Source organism: Camarhynchus parvulus, chromosome 1 (assembly GCF_901933205.1).
Source record: "Camarhynchus parvulus chromosome 1, STF_HiC, whole genome shotgun sequence".
NCBI classification, from domain to species: Eukaryota; Metazoa; Chordata; class Aves; order Passeriformes; family Thraupidae; genus Camarhynchus; species Camarhynchus parvulus.
This window is the reverse complement of record NC_044571.1, coordinates 69383680-69400541: the sequence shown is the minus strand read 5'-3', so window position 1 is coordinate 69400541 and position 16862 is coordinate 69383680. Positions and strand designations below refer to the sequence as shown.

General features: G+C 54.5%; 1 protein-coding gene across 1 annotated transcript; it reads right to left on the bottom strand.

The window, feature by feature from the left end:
- Window positions 1-6871: 6871 nt before the first annotated feature.
- CDX2 (caudal type homeobox 2) lies at window positions 6872-10276 on the bottom strand. Its single transcript, XM_030956076.1, has 3 exons — window positions 9548-10276; window positions 7233-7378; window positions 6872-7042 (listed from the first exon to the last, which is right to left on the bottom strand). Exons 1-3 carry the CDS (start codon window positions 10047-10049, stop codon window positions 6872-6874), a joined length of 819 nt encoding a protein of 272 aa, XP_030811936.1. The 5' UTR covers window positions 10050-10276.
- Between the last annotated feature and the right edge of the window lie 6586 nt (window positions 10277-16862).

Below are 16862 nucleotides of genomic sequence, written 5' to 3'. Positions count from 1 at the left end.
TTGAGCAGCTGCTTTCCTTGGGCCCTGTGGATGTTTTCCTGCTCCAGCTCAGGAACGTGTGCCCACAGGCACAGAGATAACAAAGGACACGTTTTACCGGCAGGAGCCCTCGGCAGGGACCAAGCCTCGGATGATGGAAAACACCTTTGGAGCTGCGATAGGAGATTGGTGAGAGAGTGACTGAGAATGAAAGAGTAGGTCCAAAGTGTTGCTCTGGCCTTGGAAGAGCAGGATGTCAGTTACTGGGAAGAGAAAAAGGATCATGTTTCTGGATTGAAGTCCTCGAGGAAGAAACACACTCCTGATAAGAGAAAGTCCCTTTTTCTTCTGAGTCACTACATTCCTGGAAATAGTTGCGCAAGATGTTTTCGGAGACCCCTTTTCAGATGTCCATGGTTAGCTCTACCTCCATCTCTCTAGATACATACAAGCTTCTTGATGGGGAGGAAAGAAAGATCTAAAAAATGAGCATAATTGCCAGAAAAACAGCATACACTCATGCACTTAATATATATGAAAAATGAGTGGTTTGATTATTCTTCAAATAGCACATTTGTATTATAAACTGGAAAAAAATTTCTTTGATATTATGGATAGGAAGGGATTCTCACCAATATAAATTCCATCTCACCTGAAATTTTATAAATAACAAAAAAAAAATCTCTAGAACAGGTGAGGACTGGAATTTCCCTAAAACATGATCAAAAGCTCGAGTTATCTTTAAAGAGACCTCAGTAGTTAACTGTTGTACAGCTCTTTATATGACTTCCAACAATCTCCATGAGAGAATTGGCTCATTTTCAAGCTGTGAAAAAAGGAAGAAAAATCTTGGATACATATGCCTCTTGTCTCTTGCTTGATTTAGGAGTTTCAATGCTCTTGGAGGCTCAGAAGTCTTCTTGGTGTCCATGTCTTGTCCATACTGCACTTGAGGTGCTGAAAAGCAGAATAGTCATCTTAAAAATCCTGAGACCCACCTGATTGTGAAGTATCCTGAATCATGCACCTGGTTTCTGTTTGAGTTCTGCATCAAGATGTTCTCCAAGGACTTAATTACAAGCGAGCCTTTGTTGAAAGCCCTAACTGGTGACACTCAGGGAGGGAAGAGACCAAGCAAGTCTTGAAGCCCTAAGTGATCTTTCTTTTTGCATGGTCACACCATGGCATGGAAAAATTAGACCACAAGCAGTCTCAGTTTCCTAGGCTGAAAATTTGTCTTGAATGCCAGAGAGGAAGGGACAGAGCAGTGAGGAGCATCCCTTTCCAAAGAATGCAGGAGATAAGGCAGCTTTTCTCTCACAAAGGTCTTTGGGTCTATGCAAGTTATCTGCAGGCCAGGCTGTAACTCTGTGGAAGGCAGCAAGACGTGTCAGGGGAGCAGGATCTGACTCAAAAGCAAAACTGCATGAGCTTGCGACAGCTGCCCAAAAATACCTGGGTGATTAAGGGAAGAAGAATGCTGAAAGCAGGGAAGTTCCAGGTGTTCTGTTTGGCTTGTTCTCTCCTTTTGGAATAGCACTAAAAGCAGTGGTTTTACCCCCAGTCCTGCCTGCTGCAGCTGGGTGCAGGGGCGCTGAAGCGCAGATGTTGCATTTGGCATCTTTCTAATTTTCTTCAGTCCAGCTCAAGTGCTAGGGATCAGCAGGTTGGAAATGAGCTGTCAGAAATTTAAACTAAAGGAGGCTGGATTTAGACTAAGTATAAGGAATAAATTTTTACAATGAGAGTGGCAAAACACTGGAACATGTTTCCCAGAGAGGGCATGAAGGGCATGGATTACCCAGAGACTTGGGAGATGCCCCATCCCTGGAAATATTCAAGGTAAGGTTGGGTGGGGCTCAGAGCAACCTGATCTGTTTGGAGATGTCCCTGCTCATTACAGGGCAGAAGGACCTAGGTGGGTTTTAAAGGTCCCTTCCAATCCACATTATTACATGATTCTATCAAGCACACTTAAGAAAGGTAATGATGAGCTTCCCTCAGTTTGAAAAATTGAATCAAAACACCTACCTGGACCAATAGGTCAGATATTACATTAAATAGATTATCTATTATACAGATTGCATTAGATATTATCTTAGCTGAGTTAGTGTTTTAGTTAGAGGAAATCAGGAGCAATGAGAAAATTATTCACGTTATTTACCATTGGTTAACTGGTCTGGAGTCTAATGAATGCCACAGATTGGTATCTGGACATCTGTGTGAATGTGTAGTGAGAATCATCCATGTATGAGTTTTCATCCTCCATTTTCCTATATCTACTTTGAAGCAGGGGGATCCAGTGGGTGTCATCTCAAAACAGATGATATCTCAGTTTGGAAATACAGGGCTTGAAAGGGATTCCCAAGTCTCTAATTCCAGTCTCCTGGCAGCAAACTGTTTGTTTTTGTGAATAGCTCAAATTTTTCCCGTTTCTTTGCAAGTAACTCTCAGTTGCCCTCTTTGAAGGAGGGTAAGTTTGACTTCTGAAAGTGTCAAAAACTGCTCATGGAAATGGGGGCATTGCAGAAGCTGAGACTTTAATTAGAAGAAACTGTCTGTGTTCACCTGAACATGCAGGTGAGAAGGAAGCAGCCCTTCCTCGTCAGCGAGGAGAGCAGGAACATCCTGCTCCCTCAAAGAGCTATTCTGGAGCAAAGCCCAGAGGGCTGCTAGGGCTTCTGGGAGAGCTTGTTCCCATCTGTCCCCAGAGGTTTCTGACAGTAACCGGAGCTGTTTTGCTGGGGTGATTCCTAGCATTCACTTCCTTGGCACTGACTCTGCTGTGTCAGGCCCCCCATCCCATGGCCTCTCACTCCAGGGTGGCCTTGTTCTCTCGCTGAGCTGCCCCTGCAGCTGGACTGCCCCCAGCAGACTTGTGTCCTGATGACTTTTGTTAACATTTACAGGCTGTTTGCTCCCTGGAAGGCCTCCAGTGCTGCTTCTCTGGCATCAGTTCAAGGTTTGCTTCCAGCTCTAGCTGCTCTAAACTTCAGCACACAGTTCCACACTTGTGTGGGACCGAGGGAAAGTATTTGGTCATGAATTTTGGCTATGACACAGCAGAGCTGTGTCAACAGAATTGTGAGCTCCATGATTGCCTTTTCCACACCAGCTGCTGATGGAGTAGCAAGGAGAAACCTATGGCCTCACACAGTCCTCTGGAGCCATGATCTCAGTCAGCCATAGCAAACCCCCCCTCAGTTTCTGAAGGATGGGCTCTGCCCTCTGTTAGATGGCTGGGATATGTGTTTCTAACCCCTGCTTCATCCACAGGTGGAAACAGTCTGGACAGAGATCACTTGTGTGGGAAAAATGCTGCATGGAGAATGTATCTCAAGTTGTTGCTTACTCCTAATGTACGATCTTTATATTTTTTCTTTTTATAAAAGCTTCCTGTCCTCATTCTGCAGATTCAGAGTGCTCAGCTCAGACTGAGGACACATGGAATGCCCCTAAAGGACACTTCAGATCAGAGCAAGCAGACATTTGCTCTAGATGCCATCCAAGTCCTCTAAGGACCTTACTCTCCTTCCTATGATGGGCTATGACACATGTTCTCATCCCTTGCCCCAAACTCAGAGAGCTTTCTTGGGAAACTGGTATATGCCTAAGAGTTAATCCAAGAGAAGGAATACCAATTGGTTTGTTATTGTACAGTGATAGGAGCAGGAAAATCTGACAAGAGAGGGAGAGCAGGGGACTTCCATCTTGTAACTTTGAGGCCAAACCTTCTGATTTCCAGGATTTTTCTTTTCATGGACCCCTGTCTGGCAAGCAAGGTGCAGCAGCTCTGACCTGTTGAGCCCCACCAGTCTGGGTTGGCTGGCTGCTGCAAGACTGCATTGGAGCTCTGTGAGAATTGAAAACACCCATGGGCTGCTCACCACAACCAGCTCACCTCTGACAAAGAGAGCTTCTGGTTCAATGTCATAGTTCAGCTATGGACTGATCCAGATGCCTGTAAATGCCCACTGAAATAAACAGGATGCCCAGTTTATTCCTTTTTACACTCCTTTATGGTGCATGAGGAATATAAAGGAAGATGGAATCTTGATGGTTTGCTTGCTTGGGAGTGGGAGAGGGAACACATCTGAAATTGGAGGGGATATGATTTGCTTGGTTACTTGCTTCTTACATCAGAAATCTGAGTTCTGTGTTGCCAGAGTAAAGAATTTGAGGAGACTTCAGAAAATGGATGCTTGCTAATAGAGATCAAGAGATCTGGAATGGGGATGTTTAAAATGTGTCAGGTTTGTTGATGTATCTCTAATGAGCTTTTTGGAGAAAATAACTTCCGTGGACATCAAACAGTTCACCTCAATGAGGGCAACTGTCTTTCTCAAAAGTCCTACAGGCAAGAAGGGAATTGTCACACTTTCAGCATTAAAAAAAAAAAAAAGCCAACCCACAAAGCACACGATTGAAAGATTACACGGACTGTCCCAAATGTTGCCATGCCTGGGCTGGTGCCAGAGGCAACTGTGTGCCACCACTGCAGCAAGGAGTCCTGGATTCTGCCAGTCTCCTGTCACCGCAGCCCATTGGGCATGGGTAAATGCCAACAAAACCACAGCAAGCAGTGCCTCTTAAACCCTCAGATCCTTTGTGATCAATTTACTTATTGATGGTCTTTCATAACTCCGTGGTCATCTTTTTTTTCTCACTGCCATTAATTATTCCTGGAAGCAAATAAAAGGGCCCACCGATATCTCTCCCTCCCACTCAGCCCAGCCAGCTTTTCCTTAGGGAGAAAAAACTTGTGCTCATTTGCAGTGGGACAATGCCGACTTTTGAACCTCTAACCACTAAACAAACAAACCTTGCGCTCTGCTCCACAATCCAAACAGGCTTTATTGACAGGCGTATCGCAGCAACGCGCGGCAGCTCCGGCAGCAGCCGGGCCGGGATCAATGCTGCGGCGGGGGCGGCCCCGGGCGGGCCACACGGGACATCCTCCAAGGGCCGGCCCCGCCCGGGGCTGCCGCCGCCCAGAGCCTTCGTGCCGGGGACAGCTCAGAGGGAGGAGAGGGCCGTGGTGCCTGCAAAGCCCTTCCAGCCCGGAGAGCCCTGCTCTGCCCTGCTCTGCACTGCAGCCTCGGTTCGGGTGCTGCTCAGCTTTGGCTGGCCCCAGCAGCTCCTCCAGAATGATCCAAGGACCCTTTAGGGTCACAGAAGGACGAATCTGGCTCCTGCCTCCCTTTGATCAGGAACAAACCATGGACATTGGACCCAGCAGGACGTGCTCTGTGTCAAGCCCGTGTGCAATGAGCATTGCTGCTTTGGGGCTGCACCCGTGTTTCCTGGCCGGGCCCATTGCAGAAACCACATGAAATGCAGCAGGAATCAAGCAGGTTCCTTGCACTGGAGTTGCTGCATCCCACCATGGTCTTCTCCCAGGCACAGGAGCCCTGGATCAGGTTTTCATGGCCACATGTCCACTCTTGGACTGCCAGCCCCTGGCCCGGCAAGGCATGGAGCTGCATGCAGACAAAATGCAGTGCAGAGGCTTTGGGGCTGGTGCTTTCCATTTCCCTGAGTTCCCTTAGGCAGAGAGAGCTGCCTTGTCAGTAGGGTCAGTCCCTGACCCAACCATTCTCCCCAGGCAGTTCTGTAGATGCTGCTAGCATTTGCCTTTGGCTTTTAGCAAAAAGATAAGAAAAGCTTCAACAAGGAAGAAACCAAAAGAAGGCAAATGGAATAACTTAAATAAATTTGATGACCAAAACTGAACAGCATGGGGCTAAATCCTGGGGAAGTCTATAATCCACAGAACACATTTGGGGCTGGACAGTGCTCCCATCATCCCTGCTGGGCCAAGGCCCACATGAGCTGGCTCCACACCCAGTCAAGGGCACTGGTTGCAGCGTGGCTGCTCCAGCCCGGCCTCACTTTGCAGTTGGACTTCTCCCATCCCTAAGTAAGAAGTACATATGGCAAACAGCCAGGGTGATTTGGCCAAATTAGCTGGACTTTTCTAGTTTTCATCTCTGCCTAAGTGAGTTTTTTGTCCTCTCTTCCCTGATCCCCTCCATCTAGCCAGCATGTGGAAATGGGCCACAGCCTGTGCAAAGTAGGCTCTGATAGAGCACAGGGCTTTCCAAGGATTTCTGCTTCTGATGGAGCTGTGGTGAAGCCTACATAAAGCTGATAAAATCAAGGGAACTTTGGAAAATCCACTGAGATGGCCCCTCCCTCCCCCCTCAACAAGACAGAAATTGTAAGGATGTGAGAAACAGCACACAGTTTAACCAAAGGGACATTGCACATACAAACAAGGCTCCTCACTTCAGCATGACAGGACACCTTTTTCAGAAGAGATGAAATTCTTTCAATTTCTCTGCAGTGCAGCTAATAAATCTGGATGGATTACTATCTGCACTGGATTTATGGGCTCTTTTACAAGTGCCTGACATTAAGCAATTCACTTCTGAACGTTTAAACAGTGCCTTATCTTGTCTGCTCTGACCCTCAGGGCAGAATGAACATTTTGCATATTCATGGTAGCAAGAAGAAAATAAAATAAAATATAAAATAAAAAAACATGTGCTTTAATTATTTTTTCCTGCTAAAATTCATCATTAGCCCAAGAACATTGCAAAGGTCTTTTGGACCGATCCCTGAGATATACCGGGGGCTGACTGGCAGGCAGCGCCCCCACTTTACCTAACAAATTCCAGGGTAAAAAAAAGCAACCAGACATAATAATAATATTAATAAAGCGATGGACACGCTTCCCCCGGACGACGAGACACATACACTGTACACCTGTACACACGGCCGGCCCCGCGGGGCGGTGCAGTGCATCGGGGGGCCGCTCCCTCCGTGCCCCCGGCCCGGCCCGCTCCGCTGCGTCCTCCAGCAGTCCCTGCGCCGCTGTCCCCGGCCGCTGTCACTGCGGGGCGGCGGGGCCCAGCCCGGCGGCTCCCGCCCCCGCCGCGGGACCCTGCAAGGAGCCGCTGGGGCTGAGGGGCTCCGCGCCGCCGGGCTGCGCCTGCTGCTGCAGCTTCTTCTTGTTGATCTTCCTCTCTTTCGCCCGCCTATTCTGGAACCAGATTTTCACCTGCCAGGAGGTGGACAGGGGAGTGAGGGGGGACAGCTCGCCGGGGATTTATCCCCCTCCCAGGGGCTCTCACCGAGAGCATCTCAACCCCGAGCATCCCAACCCCGCGCGTTCCGCCCCCGCGCATCCCTGCCCCCGCGCAGCCCGGCCACACGTGGCGTGCACAGCGAGCGCCACTTTAGGGACAGACCTGCCTCTCCGACAGCCCCAGGTTGGAGGCCAGCTCCGCTTTTCTCCTGATGGTGATGTAGCGGCTGTAGTGAAACTCCTTCTCCAGCTCCAGCCGCTGGTGGTCGGTGTACACCACGCGGTACTTGTCTTTCGTCCTGGTTTTAACTGCGGAGCACAAAGCCAGGGTTGAGAAAGTCAAAGCCAAAGGGCAGAGCTGAGCGCAGCCGTTCTGTCTGCGGTGCAGAGCGATCAAGAGCAGTCCTATCCCCCCCTCCCGGGCTTGCTGCTCGCCTCCCCCTGCCCTGGGCTGTGCTGAGCGCAGCAGAGGAGAGGAGACGTTCCGCAGTTCCTTGGGGACGTGGGACATGAGTGCCAGGCATGCCCGAGGGCGCAGAGCTCCCAGCCCCGGTTGGCAGCCCTGGCTCCCCCGCACAGCCCTGCCTCACACGGGGACACCTTCACTGCGCACTTGTTGGCTTTTGGTTTTGTTTTGCCTTCCCTAGCGACAACAAACTTTTTATAGAGAAAGAGGAAAGGGGAAAGAAAGAAAAGGCACGGTGATTTCGTTTCTAAACGGGAAACAGCTATCTAAAGGCGGAGAATCGGGAGCGGCAGCAGGGAAGCACTCGTGAATCCAGCGGCCAGCTCCTCCTTTTCTGTTACGGCACGGGGGCTACAGGGATTTCTTGGGAAGCCTGGAAGTGTGACGTACAACTTCAGAGGTCAGAAAAACCCAACAACCCAAGCCAACAAACAAACAAAAAAACCCCAAACCAAACACCGAAACCCAAGGGAATCCGACGGCGATGCCAGCTAGCAGCCGGTGAGAGTGCATGGCCGCAGCCGCTGACCTCCTTTTTCCCGAGGGTTTCTTGTTCGACTGGTTGTGTCCCCGGCCCTCCCGTTCCCCAGGGAGCCGAGGCGGGGAGTCTCTGCCCCCAAGGTGCTTAATGGCTAGCAGGCTGACTTTGTTCAGGTAAACTCTCTGCAAACCACAACAAAAGCACCCTGTAAAGATACAAGCCTGATCAGAGAAAACTCCCCAGAGCCAGTGAATAGGGAACACAATCCCAAACAATGCAGGACAAGGAGATCTTATCAAAGAAAAACCCTTCTCAAAGCCTTAATGACAGCCACATTCTGTTTGAATTACCACTACTGAACAAATGGCGGCAGGCGCTTTCATCCCCCCAGCTCTGCACATTAACATAAACACTGGCTCCAAAGGCAGAATTTGAATGGAGACAAGGGACCGGCCGCCACCGCACAAGCCCAAACTGTGGGAACACCACGGGCTGCTGTGGGAAGCGCCTGTAAGAGTTCCACCGGCACCCGGGACGTGGCAGTGCCAGCGGTCGGCACCGGGGCACCGAGGCTCTTCCCCCGGGGCGCGGCGGCCACAGGCGCAGCCGGGACTCCCGCACGCTCCGCTCCGACCGGGGCACCCCCGCCGGCCCTGCTGTCGGTCACGCAAGGCAGGGGATGAGAGGGGAATGCCATAAGTCATTCTTCGCTGCGAAAGTCGTCATCCTTTTTTTTTTTTTAAGGCCACTATATACAAATATTTGAAAAAATTAAAATTTAAAAAAGGAAAGAAAAAGAAAGGAAAAGAGAAAGAGGAGATAGTAGCCGTGGAAGGCGTATATCAAAGCGCGGGACAGGCATGTCCCCTGGCAGATGCACGGTGGGAATGAAAGAGAGGGTCTGCGGGGGTATTAACATCACAAGGGAGCGCGGCGCCGGCTCCGGCCTGACCCGGGAGGGCACGCCCTCGCACGGCCCGGCCCGGCCCGGCCCGGCCCGGCCGGGGGCACGGCACGGCCCGCAGGGATCGGGCTGGCAAGTGGCCGCCGCTGTCGCTCGGGAGGCCTGGCCGCACGGAGACCTTAATAAAGGGCAGGCGCCCAGTGACTCAGAAACAAATGCGGAGAGACACCGGCCGATGATTTATATGACTATAATTGGTTATAAAAATCTTCTAAGTGGCTATAAGCAGGAGAGCGGAGCAGTGGCAGGAAGAGCGAGCGTTTCCTCGGGATTCGGACCGTTCCACCCTGCTCGGACGGAGAGCATCCCCGGGCACCGAGCCCCGGGACCGGCAGCGGCTGCTCACCGGCCGAGCGCCGGCCCGGCGCCCAGCAGTGAGCGCGGGCGGGCTGTCGGTAGAGACCAGCAGCCCTGTTCTCCAAGGACCGACCCTCGGGAGGGTTTGTTTCGAGAGCTCTCCCTGAAAAAAGGCTTTGCCGGGCTGCCCGGTGTAACGGGGGACAGCGGCGCCCCGGGGGAGTCGTCGGCGGGGCAGCCCCGGCCCGCCCGGCCCCGGCCCGCACTTACCCTGGCTGCTGAGCGGGGGCTGCGCCGGCTTCCTCATCCACTCGCAGAGGCCGCGGCGCTGCCCACCGGGGGAGAGCGGCTCGGGGGCGGCGCTGGCGGCGGCGCCGGCGGCGTTGAGGGGCTGCACGACCCCGGCGGAGCAGTGGGGCGCGGGGCCGGCGTGGTGGTGGGCGTGCGGGTGGTGGTGGTGGTGGTGGTAGTCGGCGGGGCTGTAGGCCATGGGGGCGGCGGGGGAGCCCCCGTTGAGGCCGTGGACGGCGCCGGCGGCCGGCGGCGCCCCTTGGCCATAGGTGCCCCAGTCGTCGCGGAGCGGGGCGGCGTAGGGCGCGGGCCAGGCCGGCCCGGGGGACTGGGCGCCGTCGAGGTTCACATGGTACCCGCCGTAGTCCGCGTACTGCGGGGCACCCACGAAGTTCTGCGCCGCCAGATTCAGCCCCCCCGAGTGGCGCACCGGGCCAGGGTACATGGGCCCGTCCTTCTCCAGGAGGTAGCTCACGTACATGCTGGCGGGGCCCCGGCGGCGGCTCTCCGCATGCTGCTCGGGGCTCTGGCCGCGGCGCGCCTGCTGCTGCCTGGGGCCGGGCTGCCCGGGGCGGGGAGGGGGCAGGCGGAGGGGCCGCGGCCCCGCGCTGCGCTCCGCGCTCCCGGTCCGCGCTCCCGGTCCGAATCCAATGGCCGGCAGTCCTTACATGATTAACGATTGTTTACAAGGCTCTATTAGTAATGGCCCAGACACACCAAAGGCAGGTGACGTGGAGAGGCGCTGGGTATATAGCTACTACCCCTAAAAGACGATTTGCATTTAAAAAGATAAGGAGAGGGCAGCGACCTGATCACAGCTAAATATTCAAGCCTTTATTGTTTAAGAGCTTCCTCCTTCCATTGCAACCTGGTGCACTTTAACCTCCAATCACAGGTTCAAAGGATGAAATCAAGAGACTTGCAAAAGACAGAGAGGGAGATCTAAGGGCGAGGGTGGGAATATGGGAGCCGTGTATCACGGACGATCTGTAGGCAGCACTTTAGCCAGCTCTTCTCTGTGCTTTGGTATTGGGGGGTGGGCGGGGGGGGAAGGGGCGGAAGAGGAGGGAGTTTTGATTAAAAATCCACAAAGCTATTTTGTCGTGGTTGTTTTGAGCAACAAACCCCATCGCGACGGCCTACTGCTTTTTGTAAAACGCTTCCCACCCGCTCCCGCTCGGTCATGGGCGATGAAGGCGAGGTAAGAGGAGAAATTCCCCCGTCCAAGGGCGCTGTCTCCTTCCTCCGCGTGTGTCTGCAGAACTTCGAGGTCGGTCGCGCCCAGCAGGTCCGGGAAAGGACGAGGACTGGGGTGCCTTCGTTTAAAACAGAAGGCCCTCTGCCCTCAGACCCATCGCTGGAGCGGGGCCGGATAATCCCGCCGCCCGGGGAGGCCTTGGGACCGAGGAAGGGGATGGTTCTCCTCAAGGAGGGAACCATCAACCTCCTCCCGGAGCCCGTCACCTCACTGGGCCATTCCCTCGCTGAAGCGCGGCCGAGCCCGCGGGGAGCCCGGCGGCTTGTCCCTCCAGGCACACACTTCTTCCCTCCCCAATCCCTTGGAAACCCTCTGGAAATGCTGGCTCTGGAAGGGCGACTCCCAGGCAAGCGGCAGCCGGCTCCCCCAGCCCAGCCAGTCCCCTTTGAAGAGGCGACCCCCTCTCAGCTTCCCGCCGCCGCTTTTATGCTTTAACTTTTCACCCTGAGCGGGGACAATGCGAGACGACGTTTGCATATTCGCATCTTTTCCCATGACACAGAGAGGAAACCTTTCACCCGCCGAGAAAAAATGGATGGGGACGGGAATGTCCCCCCGTTTTCCCAGCACTTTTCGCCGGAGCAGCGCAGCACCATCTCAGCCTTTCTCACCGGCTTTCACGGTCCCTTGGGGCGGCTGCGGCTCGGTCCTACCGGGGCTCCCCAGACGGGCCCCGCGCTGTCCCGGACCCTCCTGTCCCGGGTATTACACACGGAGATCCACGTGGTCGTGTCCCAAGGGTGCTTTTCCTTCCACGTGGGTGGCTGTTCTGCACTCCGAGGAGTGTCACTGAGACGGGATGTCTCGCAGCTGAGGCCGATTTCAGCTCTGCAAAGGCAGATATCCCGAGCCCACTCTCTGAAAATATCCCTCTCCTTCTTCCCCCCATTCTGTCGTTCCTTTGGTGCTGAGCGTGCCGCTGACGCGGAGCCAGGCTTTAACGCCAGTAAAATTCAGCGACCTCTCTCAAAATATCCCAAAGGATCCAGTGTCAGTGGCCCTGGGAGACCGGGATGCCCAAGTAGGAAAGGATGGAGCACGTCTCCTTGGGAAGAGGCCACAGACAGCCCCCTCGGAGTCGCTGTGCATGTCCTGGATGGGAGAAACGGGGTATTCCCACCCTGCACACAGACGGGAATGCTGTGCCCACACCGTCACTCGTGCGCAAGCGGCTGCGGTGCGACCCTACGATAGCAGCAGCGCAACAGCAGGGATGCAGAGGTGCCTGCCGGCCGCTTTCTCGGGAGGGAATTTCTCTCTCTGTTGCCTGTTCCCACCGTGACACTTTCCCCCCCGCCCCGACGATGGGATAACGAGGAGAGGGGAGCGGGGCTTGGAGCTCCCAGCGCTGTCTGAGCAGGAGACTGAAATGTCGCTCAGGAAGGGAAATGCTGTGTCCCTTCAATGTAATCGCCTCTCCCGATAAGCGCCCACAGAGCCGATCTATGCAGATGTGAGTTTGATGATGCCATAAAGGGAGAAAGGGGCCATTAAAACGACAAAACTCTGGACATATTGTAATAAAACGCACTACAACCTCGATCAACCCCGAAACAGCCCGATTCAGTGTCTAAGGCTCCGTCAGTGAATCCCTGGCAGCCAGGTGGCTTTTTGGGGTGAGACCCGAGGCCAGCCCGAGCTGACAGGGCCGGGGCAGTTGGCCGCGGGATCAAATGAGAGTCTCGGACGGGGCTCCGGTGAAGGAACAGAATAAGGCTCCGAGACACCTCCGCCACTACCTGGAATGGCAGTCCGAGCGCTGCTCCGCTACTGCCATTCTGACAGCGATCCCAATTGCCCCCCAGTACGGGGAGGACTTGGGAAGATCGGGCCCCACCAGCCGTACCCTAACGGGGTCGGCCGCGAGATGGGGACGAGTCCGCTTCCCCCGCGGATAAATGCTTCGAAGCACCCCCGCTGCCGCGCAGCTGCTCCCCGGACAGGACCCATGGCAGCTGCTGGGGATGGGGACGCGCTGTCCCGCGTCACTCTTCTCTTAAAATAAGAGGGATCCCGATCCACTCTTAGATGCCTTTGTGGCCCTTCGGGCTTCTCTCCGTTTTGGGTGGAATAGGATTTGTCCTCTCTCCGGCCCTACCCAGCTATCGGGGCTTCTCAAGAAGGTTAGGGAGAGAGGATATATCCTCGACCGGGTTTCACCCCTTTTCTCCCCTCCGCGCTGCCCGCTCCCTCTCCGCTTTCGTCTCGGGTTTTCCCGCCAGCTCCGGCCCAGAGCTGCAGATCCGGGAGAGGAGTACGGATCCTGGTATTTTGAAACTCGCTCTCCACCATCTCACATCTCTCTGGTCTGGGACCAGACCCCCACTCCGGAGCCTGGGTGAAAGCCTGATCTCTCCCTCTTCGCTTCCTCAGTTTTTTGGTTTTTTTTTTGTTTTGTTGTTGTTGTTGTTGTTGTTGTTGTTTGTTTAGGTTTTTTTTGGGTTTTTCTGTTTGTTGGTTGGGGGTTTTTTTGTTTTTTTTTTTAATTTCGTTAGATCCTGAGCGGAAAACTGCGACCCAACGCCTCTCAAGCGGACAAGTGCCTGATGGGGGACACCGTTCGCAGGGAAATATCTTCCCCCCCCTCCACGCTGACCTCGATATTCTCCCCGCAGGGCTGTTTCACCCAGGGCTGCCTCCTGGGCAGACGCTGGGCTCCCCGATCTCCTCCTTCAGCCTCAAACTTACTTCTTGATCTGAAAAAATAATTTCCGACATTTTTCCGTGGGGAGGCAGGGCAGGGCATGGCTGCGGGGAAGCTCCGGGGGCAGGGCAGGGCGCTGCTGCCGCTGCGGGACCCTCGGAGCCCGGGCAGGCGGGGCTCGGAACCGGAGCGGGCACGGCGCTTCGGGGACCACGCTCCTTGTCCCCTCGGGCCACGGGGCTGGTGAGGACTGGGGGATAATGGGGCGAGCAGCACAGCCCGAGGACTCCTGTCCCGGGTCAGAGACGTCCCCGTAAGTCCCGGGAAGGGCCGAGTGCTGCACAGCGCCCGCCATCCCTCCTCCACAGGCTGCTCCCACTCTGCGGGACCCCTGTGGGGATGCGGATTCGCCGTCTTTATTTCTGCTTGCTTTGTGGTATAACTCCTTTTTCTGCGATTTAGGAGAATCTCGGGGTGGGATGTGAGGGATCTTTCCGTCTCCCTCCACCTTAACGACACGGAACCGGGAGCGTTGTTTACAAGGTAAAGGAAAAAAAAGAAAAAGCCCGCTTGAAAGACCTTTGGCGGCCATGGAGACAGAAGGGAAGGAGGAATCGTGTGTTAGTTAGTCCGACCTGTGGAATTTATGACTCCCCCTAAGCACAGACATGATAAGGACTCAGAAAACATCTTGGATCTTTTCAAGCCGGCAGCCCCCGAGGCTTTGATGTAGATTACATTGCAGAATAACCCAATACTTTTATCGTGGGGTTGATACTCGTCTTGTTTAAGCACATGCCTCTAGGAGGGGGTTAGATGCTGGACTCTCGCTCCCGAGCGGATTCGCGTTGCTGGGAAGAAAGCGGACGGGGAGGGAAGGTGGCACCTGGTGCCTGGCCGGGCACAGCCGCCCCGTACCGGCACCGCCACGGGCCCGATGGCCAGCCCTGCCTCTTTGCGCAGGTGCTGCCCGGCCTGAGCTCTCATGGCCCTGCTCTCCTTCAGGAAATAGGAACAACAACAGAGAAAGAAAAAAAAAGTCATATTGTACACCAGAGGCTTCTGCAGCCAGATAGGTGAGGGTGACCCCAGCCTCTCAGATCCAGCGGTTGGCACACCTCTGCTGACCAAGAAAATAGCCTTGGTTGGATTTTATTCCATTAATTTTCTTTGCTTGACTTTACCTCACTTCGTTATCTTTTTTAAATGTCACAGAGGAAGAAGGCCGCCCCGGCCGCCCGCAGAGCGCTGTGCCCGGCCCCTGCTGGCGTGTCCCGCCTGGGCCGGCCGGGCCCGCTCCGCTCACGGGAGCCGTGAGTCACCGGCGGCGCGCACCGCGGGACGGCCCCGACGGCGCGGCGCGGCCCGGGCCGGGCGGGAGCGCTCCCTCTCAGGGGAGGGGAAGCCCAGGGCTCGGCTGTTGTCATCTCTGCCCCCCAAGGACACCCCCGCCCAGCCATGGGCGCTCCCTGCAGCACGCAGGGCCGCTGTTATCTTCCCACGGGCGGTGCTCTCCAGCCTCAGGGCCCCGGCTTTGCAGCGAGGCACTGCCGGCACGGGAGACCCAGGCAGATGTTGGCCTCGGTCTCCCGGTCCTTGCCCCGGGAAACCGCAAGCCGCGGCCCAGCTGGTGGGATGGAGCCACTAACGCGAGTGTCATCCTGTGCCGAGCAAAACACCGAATCTGGGCTGTAAAATGGTTTGCATACATTTGCCGCCAGTGCGCCTGCCCCGTGCTATCTCCCTCTCCCAAGGGCAATCTGAAGGCTGATGCCCCCACTACTTTCCTCACTGATTAATCTACATTTCCCAGCTCTGAAGCCTTAGCAGGGAGGTGATGCACGCCCCTTGGGTTTGTTGTCCCCATCTCCACAGCACATGCTAGTCTTGCCAGTTTTTCTCCACCATTCCCTCTGCTCCAAGCCCATCCATGGCAAGACGCTGCCATGGTTGCCCCATGCCACTGTGTCCCTCAGCCTTGTACTCCATGGCAAGCCCAACCTACAAACCCCTTTGGTGAGCAGAGTCACAGGATGTTGCTGACCTATGTAGACGGTTTGCTGTTTGCAAGATCATAATTGTACACATCCCTGAAGGGCCATGGTGCTTTGTGGATAATATTTCACGCTAGCAAATGTAGAAGTCCAAAGCAGAGAAGTGCCAAGTGCTTCTTTGGCCTGGCAGGGGGCAGGCCAAGGCTCCCACGTGGGACCTTGCCTTATGATGGGGCTGTAGGAAGGCAGAAGAAGACTCATCTTTCTCCCCTGACAAACCTTTATCCTCCAACCCAAAATCTTAGTCCTCTGGCTCCAAGGAGGAATTGGTACCTGACTGCTCCCCACTATCTCACATTTGCTCCCAGATATTTTATTCTAGTTTCTGAGAGTGAAAAGGAATCTCGCTACATTTTGTTTCTGGTCTGAAAAGAAGCCCCAAAAGGAGCTGAAGGTAGGGGCAGGCAGACCCAGAGCCAGCTTCCCAGCTGTGGCCCACACTCCCCTGCCCCAGGCTCTCCTCCATGACTCAGCTCCCAGGGACCAGCCCAGCCCTGCCCCAGTTTAGCTTCCCAGCCCCCCTCACCCAGGGCAGCCCCTGCACACAGGAGGCTTTTCCAAAGGAGAAGCCAGCACACATCACGTAGTTACTTCTCCAAGAGAAGTATTTCGGAAACTTGAGCTAGGCATCTCTTTCTTTTTATGATCTGAAGCCTCCAAGTCTCCTCTGTAGACAGGACAGTCACGGCACTGGTGGCACCGGAGGGCTGTCACTAGAAGTAACTTCTGGGTTTTCTTCAGCTGGTGGATGCATAGAGCAAGGAGGGAGAGGAACCCTAGTGCACCTGGAAAGAGGCTTCTCTGGGCAGCCAAAACTAAGTGTCAAAGCTTAGCTGTGGTGCAAAGGATCATGAGTAGGTGTAGGCAACCCATGGCAGCAGGAGTGGGTCACTGTCAGGATCTCCTGTCTGTTTTCATCCCAGCTAAGCAGTGTTTAAATGAACTGGCTCCCACACCAGTCTTTATGTGCCTCTGTGGAGGCAACCACAGGAGCACCATCACTTTTCCACCTCTCTCCACAAACAGCTCTTCAGAATTCCTTCTCAGCTGAGATCTGAACCAGATTGTGCCCCAGGGCACCCACACATCTTCAAGGAGTGTTACTCTCTCAGTTTTCTGGCACAGCCTTAAACACGTAAATTTTAATCTGTCAGTGGCCTATAAGGCAGGATCCCCAGAAGCTGCACTATTTATCTCATTACAAAGCATTTCAGGAAGGATGAATCTAGCCCAGGTCTCAGACAACTTGCCTGGAAGGACTCCTGCTGGGATGCTCACCAAGGGTGAGAAGGAGCTGGGCTCAGGTTCTGTCTCTTTCTGAAGCCATTTGAGGCCTTC